This window comes from Coloeus monedula (genome assembly GCF_965178545.1).
Source record: "Coloeus monedula genome assembly, chromosome: 20".
NCBI classification, from domain to species: domain Eukaryota; kingdom Metazoa; phylum Chordata; class Aves; order Passeriformes; family Corvidae; genus Coloeus; species Coloeus monedula.
In genome coordinates, this window is record NC_138800.1 from 3,276,277 (window position 1) to 3,293,456 (window position 17,180).

Genomic DNA, 17,180 nt, shown 5'->3' on the forward strand with positions numbered 1-17,180 from the left:
CAGAGCTGTCACCCTTGCTTGCCAGCCATCTCATGCTGACCAGCCTCTCACTTGGGTCAATCTGGGGCAAGCACTGGTGCTGGGGAAGGGTCTTAGTCTTTATCTCTCTGTGTTGTCAGGGTGTTTGGGAGCTTCATCTGTCACATGGCATCTTCCAGAGCGTGAGGGCAGAAGGTCCCACCTCACCTTGGCAGGAGGGAGATACTGAAACAACTAGGAAGAGCTTTGGAACATTTTATTCAATCCTTGCAGGTTCCGAATATGTAATAATTAATGGTAAGAGGAAATGGACTTGTCCCTAGTGGGATGCTGGTTGTGCCAGAGGGGAACAGCTTTGTGGCCAGTATGTCTGTGTGCAATCCTGCTGAAAGGCAGCACCAGCCTAAACTGTTATTGCTTGATGTGGTGTCTTCAGTGTGAAAGGCTGGGATTTTCTTCACAAAAACTTGATGGAAATTCACCTCTTCAGAGCCGTCTGGCCACAGCAGCAGCACTGCTCCAGTGTTGGATTTTGCATCCTTGTTGAATGTGATGCTGCTGTTTATGCCTGGTTGTTCCTTAGTCCCTACAGTGTGTCTGGGGGAAGAGATTAAGAGCATCCTATGTTGCAGGACATGGACAGACAGGCAGTGCAGAGAGAAAGGCAACTGGTTGGTGCCATCAGACATGGGTGGGGAATGGCTGGGCTTCCCAACCAGGTGGTGCCAGTGGTGCAGGACCACAGTGCTACCTGGCACTCCTGTGCCTTGAGCTGGGTGTGTGTCCCCGTTCTCCCTACCACTGGACTTGCTACATTGAGTTTGACAAAGGAGGGGGTCCAGGGGATCAAGGTTTTGATGAAAGGACATGATGGAGACTGACCAGCTCTTCAGTTTCCAGCATTTTGTCCCTGTAAGGTAAGAGCAGATTGTAACAATCATGTCTGTGGGATCTCCGTCTGTAAGGCATTTTCTCTTGTTATTGACCAATTTTTATTGTTAATGCCATCTCCTTGCTTTACTGGGTCACCTCCCAGCTGCTTCAGCCAGTGTCCAGATGAGGAATTTCCCTTTGTGTGTTTCCAGCAAAGGTGCAGGCTGTGCCCCTTACCCACCTTACTTCAGCCCTGTATGGGAGTGCTGCATGTCCCATCTGCTGCATGGGACAGGTGATGTTCTGCCATGTGACCTCCTGTGACACCCCATAACACAGCGTAGCAGTGCCTTTTGTCTGGTCTGATGCATCACAGGGCCCTGCAGCTCCTTATTTTTACAGAAGCAAATTGGTTGAAGTGGGAAATCACCTGGTCACCTGGGTCAAGATGGGTCACCTGGAGCAGGTTTCCCAGGGCCGTGTCCAGATGGTATATGAATATCCCCAAGTGTGGAGACTCCACAGTGTCTCTGTGTGACCTGTGGTCAGTCACCATCATAGTAAAACCTCTTTCCTTACACAACCACAGGCTGGTTGGTGTTGGCACAGGCCTCTGCTCCAACCCTGGAGGCTGTGGGAGGTAAAAAGCAGGAAAGACTGAAATCCTGCCATGCCAAAGGGCTCAGATGATGAATCCTTCATGAAAGGGATGAGGCCTCACTCAGTGGAGATGCCTGACAACCCAAGTGCAGATTTGGTGCCTACTTTGGTCCAGAGAATGTGAACTTTGGGTCAGAGGGAGCTGCTTGAGAACACAGACCTTCACTATCAAGTGGACAATGTCCTGTGATGGTTAGTGTATGGTTCTCAGAAGTTCAGAGACTGTTGTTAGTTCCTGAGGTGGAAACCAGAACCTGTCACTCCTGACCATTGCACGCTGGTGTGGTATGTGAGACAGTCCCTGTCTCAGTGCCAGGCTGGGAGTCCTGTGGCATCCCTGAGCCTGAAATGGGAATCAACCTCAACCCAGAAGGAAGAGATTCGATAAGCACAGACTGCAAGAAGCCGGCAAGCCAAGCATTAGTGATCACCAACTTCTCGAAAATTGGATTAACCAGATTTGTGGTGACATTAGGTGGTGTTGAGGCTGCTGTGTGTATGGGCAGGACCCATGTGCAGCAATCAGGCAGAATCTCTGGACCTCTCTTGGGTGAAATCCTGCTTTCCAGCTGCTGTTGCACTTGATTTTCTCATGGTATGTCCTTGTCTGGGCAGTGTGGAACTCAGGGTCAGTGTTGTGTTAGGGGCTGCGATCACAGACCCCAACTGCCTGCACTGCTGTTCTCAGCATGGTGCTGATTGGAGCTTGGGGAGACTCAGTCTGCCCAACTCCTGCTCAGATTTGCTCTCTCCCAAGGGAAAAAATGCCTTTGTTCCTGTTGTGGTTTTAGGAGTTCTCTTCCTTGGCAGACACCTGTCTTTCAAACCAAGGCAGATCCCCACACATACCTTCCTGCCATTGGCTGCAGCCTTCCTTGGAACCTCCTCCCAGCATATGAGCAGATACAAGGTTCTGGAATTGTATTTGACTGTTAAGATTATTGTTATCCCTAGGAACCAGCTGAGATTTGTCCTTCTCCAGTATTTCTATAATTGACTTTAGCCTGGATTTGTCATTAATCAAGTGTGCCTTTCCATCAGATATGTAAAGCCAACACAGCTCTCCTGTGCCACCCCTGCAAGCTGGTGGGTGGGTTTTCCTCCAGTCTGTAAACTCTTAATGAAAACACTGAATGGAACTTGCCCCAGGATTGACCCCCACAATGGGAGTCATACATTATTTTGTTCCTATCCCACCCTGAGTCTTTAATCATCTGGTCCCTGTGTCCAGCTTGGTGGCATGGGTGAGATATACCCACATGTCCCTGGATACTATATCCTGCTGTAAAACAGAGACACTCTCCTTTGTGCTTGTCCTTCCCTGCACATCTTGCTTTGAGGGACTGCAAATGTGGGAAAGAATAACTTAGAAGAAGGTAGTTATTGGGGCAAGAGCCTCTCTCTTGGGGGACGGTGAGGAGGACCAGGATACACTATGAGTGTACAGAATACCCTGGGTATGGCCACACACAGATGGAAGATACCTCAGTGCAAGGTTTCCCCAAGGATTCCCCCCAGAGAATATAAATCCTGCTCTCTAAAAGGTAGAAATACCACCCTGCAGAGTGAAGGACATCCCTTTCTACAAACAGGAGAGGAGGAGGACGGGGGGCTGCTGTGATTGCGTTGGGGTTGCTGATGTCTGTGGGATAGAATCATGGATTCATTATGGTTGGAAAAGACTTCCAAGATCATTAAGTTGTACCGTTCCCCCAGCACTGCCAAGGCCACCACTAACCCATGTCCCCAAGTGCCACATCCACGCATCTGTTAAACCTGTCCAGGGATAGCGGCTCCACCACTGCCCTGGGCAGCTGTGCAAGGGCTTGACAGCCCTTTTATGAACAAATTTTCCCCCATACCCAACCTAAACCTTCCCTGGAGCAACTTCAGGCCATTTCCTCTTGTACTGTCCCTTGTTCCCTGGGAGCTGAGCCTGACCCTCACCCGCCTCCACCCTCCTGTCAGGGAGTTGTAGAAAGGAAGAAGGTCCCCCCTGAGCCTCCTTTTCTTCAGGCTGAGCCCCCCCAGCTCCTCAGCTGTTCCTGGTGCTCTGGATTCTTCCCCAGCTCTTTAATGTCTTTCTTTCATGAGGGGCCTGAAACTGAGCCCAGGATCAGAGAGAATGGGGAAGACAAATCCTGGCAGAGGAAGGAATCTGGAGAATGAAGTGGCAGAGGAGAGTGAATTCCAGAGTGTGAAGACAGAGCAGGCTGGGGAAGCCATAATTAAGGGAGACAGACAGCAAGAGGAGTCCAACATAACAGCGGGGAGGAGGGCTTGGGAGGAGGCTGCAGGGATGTGGGGCCAGGAGGTAATGGGAGAGTAGGTGCCAAGGGGGAAGCACAGGGACCACCAGGTGACAGTACAAAAATACTGCCTGTGCAAGAGTTGGGCAGGGCGAGTGAGTCCTTGGCCGTTGTTCTGTGCAATGCCAGACCTGCATCCATCCTGTTTCCCCCCTCTTCCTATCCAGCACAAGCATATCCTTGCATTCTTTTGCAGGAATTTGTAGTGTCTCTGTTATTTTCTGTTCATTCCAGTTGTGTGATTTCATCTTTATTGTTGAAGACATGTTTAGGTTTTCTCCCCCCCTCCCTCCCTCCGTCAGAGGTCACCTGCCCTGCAGAGAGAGCACAGAGCAACGACACTGTGGAAAAACTGGGGTGGTGAACCAGCAAGAAAGCAAGGTCTGCTTGCTTTTGGGATTCCCTGTGCCCTCCTCCATTGGAGGGGAGATTTCCCCTCCAATGAATTAATGAGCACTGTGGAAAAGGCAGCTGATGACACGGCAGTGACGCTGGCAGCTGACGCTTGCGCTAGGGAGGAGTGGGAGGCTGGAGCGAGTGTGCTGAGGAGCACGTCGGCACTGCTGGCCACGGCCACGGGTACTGATGCGTGTGGCTTGTGTGGTTCACGGCTGCCACACACCTCCCACAGCACACAGCTCCTATGGCACACAGCTCCAATGGCACACAGCTCCCATGGCACACAGCTCCTATGGCACACAGCTCCTGTGGCACACAGCTCCTATGGCACACAGCTCCCACAGCACACAGCTCCTATGGCACACAGCTCCTGTGGCACACAGCTCCCACAGCACACAGCTCCCATGGCACACAGCTCCTGTGGCACACAGCTCCTATGGCACACAGCTCCCACAGCACACAGCTCCTATGGCACACAGCTCCTGTGGCACACAGCTCCCACAGCACACAGCTCCTGTGGCACACAGCTCCAATGGCACACAGCTCCAATGGCACACAGCTCCCACAGCACACAGCTCCCACAGCACACAGCTCCTATGGCACACAGCTCCCATGGCACACAGCTCCCACAGCACACAGCTCCTATGGCACACAGCTCCCACAGCACACAGCTCCTGTGGCACACAGCTCCAATGGCACACAGCTCCCACGGCACACAGCTCCTACAGCACACAGCTCCTATGGCACACAGATCCCACGGCACACAGCTCCCACAGCACACAGCTCCTATGGCACACAGCTCCCACAGCACACAGCTCCCATGGCACACAGCTCCTATGGCACACAGCTCCTATGGCACACAGCTCCCACAGCACACAGCTCCTATGGCACACAGCTCCTGTGGCACACAGCTCCCACAGCACACAGCTCCTGTGGCACACAGCTCCAATGGCACACAGCTCCAATGGCACACAGCTCCCACAGCACACAGCTCCCACAGCACACAGCTCCTATGGCACACAGCTCCAATGGCACACAGCTCCCACAGCACACAGCTCCCATGGCACACAGCTCCCACGGCACACAGCTCCCACAGCACACAGCTCCCACAGCACACAGCTCCTATGGCACACAGCTCCTATGGCACACAGCTCCTATGGCACACAGCTCCCATGGCACACAGCTCCTATGGCACACAGCTCCCACGGCACACAGCTCCCACAGCACACAGCTCCTATGGCACACAGCTCCTGTGGCACACAGCTCCTATGGCACACAGCTCCTATGGCACACAGCTCCCATGGCACACAGCTCCTATGGCACACAGCTCCCACAGCACAGAGCTCCCACAGCACAGAGCTCCCACAGCACACAGCTCCTATGGCACACAGCTCCTGTGGCACACAGCTCCTATGGCACACAGCTCCTGTGGCACACAGCTCCCATGGCACACAGCTCCCACAGCACAGAGCTCCCACAGCACATGGCTCACGCAGCACACAGCTCCTGTGACACATGGCTGCCAATGCTTGTGGCTCCCATGGCACAGAGATCCCAGAGCACATGGCTCCTATGGCACATGGCTCCTATGGCACATGGCTCACACAGCACAGAGCTCCCATGGCACACGGCTCCTGTGGCATAGAGCTCTCATGGCACAGAACTCTTATGGCCCACAGCTCCAGTGGCACACAATTCCTGTGGCACATGACTCCTATGGCACAGATCTCCCACAGCACACAGCTCCTTTGGCACATGGCTCCTATGGCACACAGCTCCCATTGCACATGGCTCCCACAGCATATGGGTCCCATGGCAGACTGCTCTCATGGTACAGACCTCCCACACCACTTGGCTCCCACACAGCTCCCACGATGTGTAGTTCCCATTGCACATGGCTCCTTTGGCATAAAGTTCCCACACAGCTCCCAAAACGTGCAACTCTCACAGTGCACGCCTCCTATCCCGCACACCTCCTGCAGCTCCCGCAGCACATGGCTTCTACAGTTCCCACAGCACACAGCTCCCACAGCACACAAGCCCACGTGGCATGGGACTCCCATGGCACACAGCTCCGAAGCAGCGCCTGGAGAGTGCAGGGTCAATGGATGGGGAGGCACTGGGTAGAGCTGTGTGCTGAGGGGACTGGTCAGAGGCTGCCAGTTGTTCACTCTGCTGGGGGAGGGAGGTCCCCAGCCAGTGGCAGGTGTGTTTTCTGCTCCAGAGCTGCATCAGGAACAAGTTGTTTCTGATTTCAGTAAATTAACAGGTGAAAGATAGAAGGCAGCGAGTCAGCCTTGGGACAGGGATCATGGAAGAGGGTCCAGCACGAGTATCTCACATGCAGGCATGGAGCTGGCTCACTCCTGTGTTTGGAGACCTGAGTGCTGGTGGAGATGGATGGACCAAACTCTGCCTTGCAATAAATTTTGGGCTGGACATAAGGAAGAAATGTTGTACCATGAGGGTGGTGAGGCCCTGGCACAGGTTGCCCAGAGCAGCTGTGGCTGCCCCATCCTTGGAAATGCTCAAAACCAGATTGGACGGGGCTTAGAGCAACCTGGTCCAGTGGAGGGTGTCCCTGCCCATACCAGGGGATTGGAATGAGATGAGTTTTAAGGTCCTTTCCAGCCCAAACCACCCTGCAAGTCTGTGGCTATACGGAAAAGATCCTTGAACAAGTACCCAGCACTGTGAGGTGGATTTTTTCCCCTTTTCGACCTTTCCCTGAGAATGAGCCATTTGGATTGCTCAAATTTACAGGGCAGACTGTGGGCTGTACCTTCCTTCCAAATTGAAATTTTGGGCTATCCCATTTCCATGAGTTGATGGAGTCTGAAGAAGCTGCCAGACAGCCACTGTGCAGGGATGATGGCTGCAGCTGACAGTGGCTGCAGGATGTCCTTAAAGCCCTTCCTAGCTACTGTGACCTGCCTGTGTGTTGTCCTCGCTGAGACCTGACAATTTGAATTAAATCACACAGTTCCCTGCACTTTGGTCAGTGTTTAAAAATATAAACCACCCCTGCGTGCCTTTTGTTTTTGAGGAAAAAAGTCTGGATTTGGCAGGTTCAGGTGTCTGAACTGTGTGCGTGCATTTTGAGCCTTTATTTCACACTTGCTGCTTTGGGTACCAACAGCAGCATCTCAAGCACGCTCCCAGCTGAAGCTCTGGGAGGTAGAACTACTTCTGGTCAGTTTTTTCTGCCAATGCTATAAAAGGTTTTCAGCCAGAGGTAATACTTGCTCTTTGTCATGGAAATGTACAACTCTAAAAATAACCTTTCCACAATTCCTCAGCTGGCTTCCTTTCTGCACAAAGCCCTGTGTCTCTCTGTCCAAATGGGCTCACTCTGTGTGATCTGCATCACCTTGTGCAGGGGTGAAGGACTTTCCTCCCTCCTGTGCTGGATGCAGTCCCTCCATCAGGCCCTCCTTCTTCCCCATCCTTCAGGATGCTCAATCATAGGGCCCCTCATGGGCACAGACTCACTCTCTCATCTGGAACAATTTAGATACAGCATTTGGGGTGTGTCTGATTTTGAAAAGAGCTGTGGTGTGTCCTGGGACCTGGGGAGGGATGGGTAAAGTGCCTTAGGATACTGAAGTATCAGGAATAAAGTTGCCAAAAGCATGAGAGCTTCATGGACTTCAACTAGGCCAAAAGCAATGTCCTGCACTTGGGTCAGGGCAATCCCCAGTGCCAGTGCAGATTGGGGGAAGGCTGGAGAGATGAAGGGGTGGATGGAGAACACCCTGCAGAGAAGGACTGGAGGATTCTGGGGAGTGACAAATGGGACGTGACCCAGCGATGGGCACTGGCAGCACAGAAAGCCAAGTGTCTCCTGGGCTCATCCCCAGCAGTGTGGGCAGCAGGGGAGGGAGGGGATGCTCCCTCTCTGCTCCACTCTCCTGAGACACCCTGGAGCTGCCTCTACCTCTGGGGTCCCAGCACAGGACAATGGTGTTGAACTGAGGGTGGAGTCAGGTTGGACATGGGGAAGAAATGTCAGACCATGAGGTTCTGGCCCAGGTTGCCCAGAGAAGCAGTGGTTGCCCCATCCCTGGAAGTGTTTAAGGCCAGATTGCACGGGGCTTGGAGCAACCTGGTCTAGTGAAAGGTGTCCCCACCCATGGTAATGGGTTGTACTGGATGATCTTTGAAGGTCCCTTACAGCCCAAACCACCCTGTGAGTCCATGATCCTGTGATTAAAGCTTGGGACAAAAAGGAATTATTTAATTGCTCCAGACATCTCTGTTACGAGACCAGTTAAAACACTAGAGAATTGCAGTTGCTGTCTGTGATCCCAAATTCAGCCTAGTTTATGTTCCTCAGACCTGCAAGAAAGATTTGTTTGCATGAAGTGTGAAATATCTTTGTTACAGCCTGGGAGAAGGACCCCTTGGGGCAGGTCTCAGTACCAGGGACACTCAGTCATCTGGATGGTCCTATCTTGCTCCTTGATATCAAGTGCTCACAGAACAAATTTAAAACACTTTGTCCTCCCTGTATGCCTCAGTGTTTCTTACCTCTTCTTTGTACCTCCCACTCTTGAACTTTCCCTTGCCATGGATTTACATTCGTCTCTGTTCTCCCATACGTGGTGAGGAGGAGAATATTTTCCCACCCTCTCCCAGTGTCACAGAAACTGGAGCTGGGAGTCACAGGGAGCCAGAAAACCCACCCAGCAGTGGCCTGAAGGACAAACTGAAATTTTCTCGAGGTGCTTAAAGAAGAGCAGAACCTCTCAACCATTTTGGTGCATTAATAAAGGAAAATGGGAGAATAATGCAGAAAAGACACAAACATATGGGAAACGCTTCTCTTTTTTTGGGAAACACATGGTGTATCTGACATTGATTAAATTCCAACATTCCAGCAGTAAATCGGTTTGTTGCTAAACAGTCGATACCAAAAATAAACGCTGCTGGATTCAGGATACCTGAAGGTATTGATCGAGAGGTTTTCCAGGAGCTGAGTAAGATGATGCCTTTGCCATTAGTGTTGATTTCCAATAATTTCTGGCATACCTGGTAGGCACTGGGAGCTTGGGAGGTAGAAGAGCATCGATTTTAAAGAGAGAGGGAATGAGCTGGGTAATTATTGACTGATTAAACCGACCTTGCTTCTGAGTAAAATAATGGAATATGTGAAGTGGAATTCAATTGGGAGAACTAAAGAAGGTAAGACAATTAGTGGAGTCAGTGTTGTAAAAATAGAGCTGAGGAGCTTTAGTTGGTACCTGTGCCCTCAGTGTCTGGGGGAGGGCTGGGGTGGCTTCGGTCCCTGTGAGCTCCAGCACTGCCTCTTAAGTGACCTGTGTCCCTCTTGGAGCTGACAGGGGTTTGTATGTGGCTCCAGGCAGAATGGGAGCAGGCAGTGGAGGGTACTGATTTCTCTAGTGCTGCCCTGGAGCTAACAGGATGAATGGAAGGGCTTGGAGGAGAGCCATAGGGAAGACAGAAGAAGGCCATGGAAAGGGAAGGAAGTGTTCATTCATCAGCCGGTTAATTGCTCCAGGAGAACAACTTTGGGGATGGTGCTGCAGGCCTGAGAAGCTCTGACAGATGGGCATGTTTGCAGCAGGTGGGAGCAGCCATCCACAGCTGTTTGCTTGCATAAATTTTGCTGTCTTAATTGGGTGCTGCTCGTGAAGGTGGGATGAGTCCTGGGGGTGCAGCCATCTGCCCTCGCCCCCACAGCGCTCACCGGATCCTGTGCTTCCATCAGGGCTTCCATCAGACCAGTTGCTTGCTTTTAATTAAAAGATCTCCTCAACTCCCCGTGCTTGGAGCTGTTGATCCTTGCTGCTTCCTGCCAGCTCAGTGACCTCCTGCTTTCCCAACAGCCGCTCCGGTGGAGCTGTAAGCTGGAAAAGCAGTGTGGGATGTGTTGGGCTAAGGATGCTGGAGATGAGCTGTGGGTCTGGGTTTGCTGCTGAGTGTGAGGCTCCATGAGCCCTCTTCAGGCAGGACGGGCAGCTGATTTTGGGAGCCGTGTTGTTACAGTAGTTGGGTTCAAGCTCATGTCAATGTACAGGCATTAATTATGTCATTAGCTTGACTCTCCTTTTCCCCTCACTTTCAAAACAGTGGTGTTTTAGTGTTAATTGGAAAAAAAATGAAATACAACTTCCTCTGAAAACAGAGAAACTGGAGTGAGGCGCTGCACTGGTTCTGCTCTGCCACCCTTGCATGGGATTGTCACCAAACCAAGGTCATTTGGTGTGAGCACTGTGATCCCCTCATTTGTGCTGTTGGGTTATAAACACCCAGCAAGTGGCTGCAGAAGAAGCTGCTGTTACCAGCAATAGTGGTACCAGGGCAGAGACCATCCATCTGTGCTGGGCACTGGTGAGCCCACACCTCAAATCCTGTGTTGAGTTCTGGGCTGCTCACTCCAAGAAAGACATCAAGGGGCTGGAGTGTGTCCAGAGAAGGGAACGGCGCTGGGGAAGGGCCTGGAGCACCAGGAGAAGCTGAGGGAGCTGGGGGAGCTCTGTCTGGAGAAAAGGAAGCTCAGGGGGGACCTTCTCACTCTCTACAACTCCCTGACAGGAGCCAGGTGGGGATCAGGCTCAGCTCCCAGGGAACAAGGGGCAAGACAAGAGGAAACAGCCTGAAGTTGTGCCAGGGGAGGTTTAGGTTGGATATTAGGAAAAAATTCTCCACTGAAAGAGTGGTTAAGTCTTGTCCCAGGACTGTGGTGGAGTCACCATCCCTGGGGGTGTTCAAGTGAACAACTGGGTGTGTAGTGCTGTGGTTTAGTGGACATGGTAGTATTTGGTCAAATGTTGGACTTGCTGATCTTGAATGTCTTTCCCAACCTTAATGATTCTGTGACTCTGTGGTTAGCACATAGTGCAGCTCTCCTTTCATCCTGAGATTGGCCTCCTGTGGGAGTTTACCAGCTCAGAGGCTAGTTTGGAGCATCAGGAACAGTTGGAGGAAGATGACCACAGAATGAGAACATCCTGAAGGTGTTTGAGATAGCTAGCTCAGCGACAGGCTGTGGAAGGACTGTGCTGGGCTTGGGATGCGAGGTTGCCCGTGGCCACTCTGGTGTTAAAAGCCCAGTTACTGGTGGAAAACCCCCAGTGTCCAGCCACTGGCCTTCTCAGTGATTGGACTGGTCTGACAGCCTGTGGAGATCATGTTGAGAGTTCAGAATTTGGGAAACAGGATCCATCACCACTGGTATCAAATGCTATTATATAAATGCAATTCCACTGATGGTACCACCTTTAATTACCTGTGAATATGTTATAGGAACTCAGTTAAATGCCCCATCCCTGGAAGTGTCCAAGGCCAGACTGGACAGGGTTTGGAGCAACCTGGTCTAGTTGAAGGTGTCCCTGCCCATGGCAGGGGGTTGGAATGATCTTTAACGTCCCTTCCAACTCAAACCACTCTGTGGTTCTAGGATTCTGTGATGTCACCTGCTTCCTTTTCAATGATGTAAAAAGTCAAAAGCTACAATGTAATCTGTTGTGGATCACCCCAGTACACAGCTGGGTGGATGGATGAGGTGTTTCAGAGTGTACCTTTCATCCCAGGGGATCCCACAAGCTTTTCAGACCCTTCTGTGCATCATCTCTGTTCTGCTCCTGTGTAAAAGCCTGGATATTTTGCACTGACCTTGAACCCTGGCAGTGTCTCTGCTGCACCTTGAACAGGATTTGTTCCTGGCATGCAGGAAGTTAAAAATCCTGGGGCTGCTGGTCCTTCCTGATAGTACTGGTCATCTCCCATGCCCTGCTCCTGGCAAAGGCAGATGGATGACTTTGCCATGTTTCTACAGCTTTGGCAGGCAGCTGGAGCTCCTTGTGTTGCACCTGCATGGAAAGGACAGGCCTGGCTCTGCTTGGAGCAGGGGTTGAGCAGTTCTCTCCTGTCCCACTCTGTCTGCTCCCCATTCTGTCATACCTGCTGCAAATGGTTGTGTTGGTCAGAGTTGAAAAAAATTCTAGAAAATTAGGAAAGGGTTGAGTCAGCATCTGATGTTTTTCTTCTTGTTTTCCACAGCTTGAATGAATAAGTTGCAATGTGAAACTCTGAGCTCTGTTTCCAAGAATAAACATCAGCCTTTGGGAACTGAAGGTCACTTTGGCACAGAGGTCACTGATATCCCAAATCTCTTTTGGCAAATGGGACTTCAGCTGGAAAGTCCTTCTCCACAGAGCTGCTCTCCATCCATCCATCCATCCATCCATCCATCCATCCATCCATCCATCCATCCCCCAGTCTGTGCTGGTACTGGGGATTGCCCTGACCCAGGTGCAGGACCTTTCTAGACAATCTCCTGCCTAGTGGCTTTTAAAACAGATTTAATTTGTATTGCTTTAAGGCCATGAAAGACTATGGAAAATGTTTCCATAGAGTTCCTAGGAAGGATTCCTTATGATTTGCTCCCAGAGACCAGATCATTGTGGGGCTGTCAGGTCTGTGCTTCCTCTTTGCATTCACCTTTAAAAAATACCCAACATTCCCTTAAGGAAAGTGCCAAGATAAACAAGAAAGGTTTATTTTTTTAAAATTTCCTTCAAGGAACTGTTCTCAGGATCTTCTTTAATTTTTTATTGAAAGAGCTAAGTCTTTGCCAAAAAGATTCCTTCCAGCTTTACCAGGTAACTCAGCTTGGAATTAGCTTGGAATTGCACTTTTCTCGGTGATGTTGGTTGGTTGTTGTCAGTAAAGACTTGCAGGTTGCCGAGGTGAAGTTTGTTAGTCCCAGCAAAGAGTGAGGCAGCTCGAGGGCTGAGCACCTTGTGTGCAAAGTCACTGTCACCGTGATATCCAGAGAGCTACAGCGGCAGTGCCTGCACTTACCTACCTGTGAAGGGTGGAGGGCTGTGCCTGCCAGCACCTGCCTGCTCTTCTGCCCACTCCTGCCTTCCTTCCTGCTCCTGCCTGCTCCTGCCTGCTCCTGCCTTCATGCCTGTTCCTCCCTTCTGCTTCTGCCTACTCCTGCCTGCTCCTGTTTGATCCTGTCTGCTCCTTCCTGGCCTTCTTGCTTCTTCCTGCCTGCTCCTGCCTGCTCCTGTCTACCTGTCCCTGCCTGCCTGCCTATTCCTGCTTGCACCTGCTTGCTTCTGCCTGCCTGCTCCTGCCCCCTCCTACCTGCTCCTACCTGCTTTTGCCTACCTGTTCCTGCCTGCCTGCATCTCCTGCCTGCTTGCAGTGTTACCACCCTGGGCTGGTTGTCTGCTCTCTGTCGGATGAGGGCCTCACTAGCTGTTGGCAGAGGGAGGAGAAAGACTACCCACCCCTGCCTGCACCCCTGCCTGCTCCCTGCACTGCCTGGGCTCCCTCCCAGGCAGGTCACAGCAGGCCCTGGCGCTTCTCAAGGGTATAAGACTCGACCTTGGACCAAAGACTCCTCCTCCCTCCCAGTGGGGACATGTGGCCATGGGGACATCTCTGCTCCCACTGTGCTCAGTGCCAGTGGGAATGGAGCAGACATCCTACGTGGGCTGTGGGGTATGGGGAGCTTGACTCATCCTCTGAAACATCCCATCTGCCCCCTCAGTGCCACTCTGGCATGAAGTGAGGCCGGCCGTGGCACAGTAATGTTGTGGTACTTCAGCTTCCCATAGCTGTATGTCACTTGCTGTGAATGGTTAAACAGATCTGAGTGAGTCACTTAAACAGACACCGTGGATGTGAAAATAGTTGTCTGGGCAGCCTGTGCTTGCCAGGCCGCCAAGTAATCCTCACATGGCCTGTGACTCAAATCAGGCCAGAAGGAGTGCTCTCCATGCTGCTCAGTTGGAAATATTTTGAGGGAAGGCACCCGGCCCCATTCCCTGTCCCCTCCTTCCATCCGTGCAGTCTTGTCCGCTCCCTGAGTGGCCAGCACAGGACTGTACTCACCACTTGTCCTCAGTGGCAGCTTCACAGCAGTGCATCACAGAATGTTAAGGGACCTTAAATACCATCTCATCTCATCATCTAATCACCCTGCCATGGGCAGGGACACCTTCCACTAGACAAGGTTGCTCCAAGCCCTGTCCAGCCTTGGACACTTCCAGGGATGGGGCAACCACAGCTGCTCTGGGCACTCTGTGCCAGGACCTCACCACCCTCACAGGGAAGAATCTACTTTTCTCCCATCTAACCCTGCCCTCTCTCAGTGCAGAAGCCATTCTCCCTTGTTCTGTCCCTGCATTCCTTGTTCAAAGTCCCTCTCCAGCTCTCCTGGAGCCCCTTTAGGCCCTGAAAGGGACTCTAAGGTCTCCCCAGAGCCTTTTCTTCTCCAGGCTGAACACCTCCAGCTCTCCCAGCCTGGCTCCAGAGCAGAGGGGCTCCAGCCCTCAGGTCATTTCTGTGGTCTCCTCTGCACTTGCTCCAGTAGCTCCACATCCTTCCTAGGCTGGGGACTCCAGAGCTGGAAGCAGGTCTGCAAGTGAGGTCTCACAAGAACAGAGTAGAGGGGGAGATCCGTCAGCCCGGATTGCCAGGGAGAAGGGAAAGTACATGGCAGAGAGTTATGTGAAATTGTTCAATAGAATTGAAGGTGGATATGGGTGGGAAGGGACCTTGGAGGCCCCTGGCCAATCCCCTCCAGCAGGTCCAATGCTCAGCCTTTCACCCAGCCTTGTGCTGAATATCCATAAGGACACACATCCCACAGCCTCTCTGCATCTGGTATTTGACTGCCTTTATGACTGTTCTTCTTCTTAATATCGAATTTGCATTTTGCTTGGTCCAGCACTGCTTGTCCTCTTCCTGTGCAGCTCCAAGCATCAGTAGTCACCTCCAAGGACCAGCAGGACACCTGGCCCCACCTTCTCTCCACCCTCCTGCAGGGTAGTCTCAGACAGCAGTAGGAACCACTTTGGCTTTCCTCTTTCCAGGGGGACAATCCCAACTCCCAGACCATCCCCATGTCTGTAGCAGCCTGTTGTCTTCAGTACTCCTGGTCCTTGTCTGCTTGCCCAGGCTGGATGGCTGCAAGGAGTTACTCAGCCCACTGGTTTATTTCTTTATTGAGAAATAATTAGTAATTCCTTATTATTACAGTTATTAATTTCTTATTTTAACAGTTTATTATTGCTTATTATTTTCCTATTATTGCAAATTCTTTCAAGAAATTTCTTAGTATTAAATTTCTTATTATTTCTTTATTTCTTACTATTACAAGTTTCTTAAGAATGGAGAAAAAAAATAACTAGTCACTTAAATGATAACTCAAACTGAAAATATCCTATTCCTGTCACTGCATTTGTGCCTGTTCTCCAGCAAATACCCTGGGGTGAAGGACTTCACAGATGTGTTCCTTCTCTTTTTTTCCTAGTAGTGCTGAAGCTTGTAGCTCGGGGATGGGAATGTGTACAGCCACCAGTACGACAGGACCTTCCCCCAACACATTTCCATTATCAGGATTTTCTAATTATGCCATTGACATGAGTCAGTCAATATGCCTCAGGTCTATTAAACAAAGTTTTATTTAATTAAGTCTTGATCTCATCAAAATCAAGAGGGAATGTTGGGGTGGCAGCAGGGAGAGCTGCACTGGCAGACTATAGTTGGGTCCCAGCATTCTGGGCATGGGGCTGTGTACAGGGGCTGCTGTGTACAGGGGGCCTGGCAGTTCCTGAAGCACAGGTTGGTGAGAGCCACATCTGCAAATCCTGGCTTCTTTCAGGGCATGCTGGTTTCTGGGAGAGGAACCTGTATGTGATCACAGATTCACAAGATGGTTTGGGTTTGAAGGGACTTTGAAAGGTCATCTCGTTCCAGCTCCCTGCCATGGGCAGGGACACCCTCCACTACTCCAGGTTGCTCCAAGCCCCATCCAGCCTGGCCTCAGACACTTCCTGGGATGGGGCAGCCACAGCTTCTCTGGGCACCCTGTGCCAGGGCCTCACCAACCTCATGGTCCAACATTTCTTCCCCATGTCCAACCTGACCTCACTCTTGTTCAGTTTAACACTTGTCTTGGGGCCCCAGAGCTGGAAGCAGCTGGAGGTCTCAGGAGTGGAAGGAGAGTCCAGCACGGAGCATGAGGAGGGAGTGCTCCCAGTCTGGATGTGGAAGTGCTCCCAGTCTGAAGGTGGGAGTTCTCCCAGTCTAGATATGGGAATGTTCCCAGTCTAGGGGCAAGAGTGCTCCCAGTCTGGAGGTGGGAGCTATCCCAGTCTGGAGGCAAGAGTGCTCTCAGTCTGGGGGTGGAATGTTCCCAGTCTATGGATGGGAGCTCTCCCAGTCTGGAAATGGGAGTGCTTCCAGTGTGGAGGTGGAAGTGCTCCCAGTCTGGAGTTGGAAGTGTTCCCAGTCTGAGGGTGGAAGTGCTCTCAGTCTGGGGATGGGAGTGTTCTCAGTCAGGGGTTGGAAATTCTTCCAGTTAGGGGGTTGAAGTGCTCATAGCTCTGGTCTCTACGCTCTGCAGGGCAGCAGATTTTATTGGTCTCTGCAGCACATCCATGTTTGCTCTTTCCTCTCTCCCCAGAAACAAAGGAGGAGCTGGAAGAGCTGATGTCTGATATAAAGAAGACGGCGAACAAAGTGCGCTCCAAACTAAAGAGTGAGTGTTGGCCTGTGATGGAGCTGCGGAGCTCTGCCTGGAGCACTCCTGTCCCAGGCTGGGAATACTCTCAGGGATGGGCATCACCTTTCCTCTCTGCTGCACCCTCCAGGTGCTTTAATTTGCCCTTTGTGAATTTGCCCCTTTGTGCCCCGTTCCCAAAATGTAAGTGAGGGAATGGGACCACGAGCAGCTGGTGGGCTCTGAGTAAGTCCTGTGCCATACCACTGGCAGGGGTTGGATGCTGGACAAACCCCCAGCATGGCCACAGGTTCTATTCAGTGTGAGTGAAGAGGTGCTGCTGTGGGATGTGCTGCAGGATATGACCTCCAGTTTCCACTATTGGAAGAGTCAGTCAGTCTGGGGTGTAAGAACAAGGTGACTGTTGACCCACTGATGGTCAGGGTTGTGCTGGAGCACTCGGACAAGCCCAG

The 17,180-nt window shown here is 51.6% G+C and overlaps 1 protein-coding gene across 1 annotated transcript in view; it reads left to right on the plus strand.

Annotated features, from left to right (window-relative positions):
• STX1A (syntaxin 1A) overlaps positions 1 to 17,180 on the plus strand; it is a gene marked incomplete at both ends in the record, with an annotated part of 71,812 nt that overhangs the window by 38,062 nt on the left and 16,570 nt on the right. The window contains one exon of the mRNA XM_082294606.1: positions 16,672 to 16,746. Coding sequence (XP_082150732.1) covers positions 16,672 to 16,746 — 75 coding nt within the window. The remainder of the gene's footprint in view (positions 1 to 16,671; positions 16,747 to 17,180) is intronic.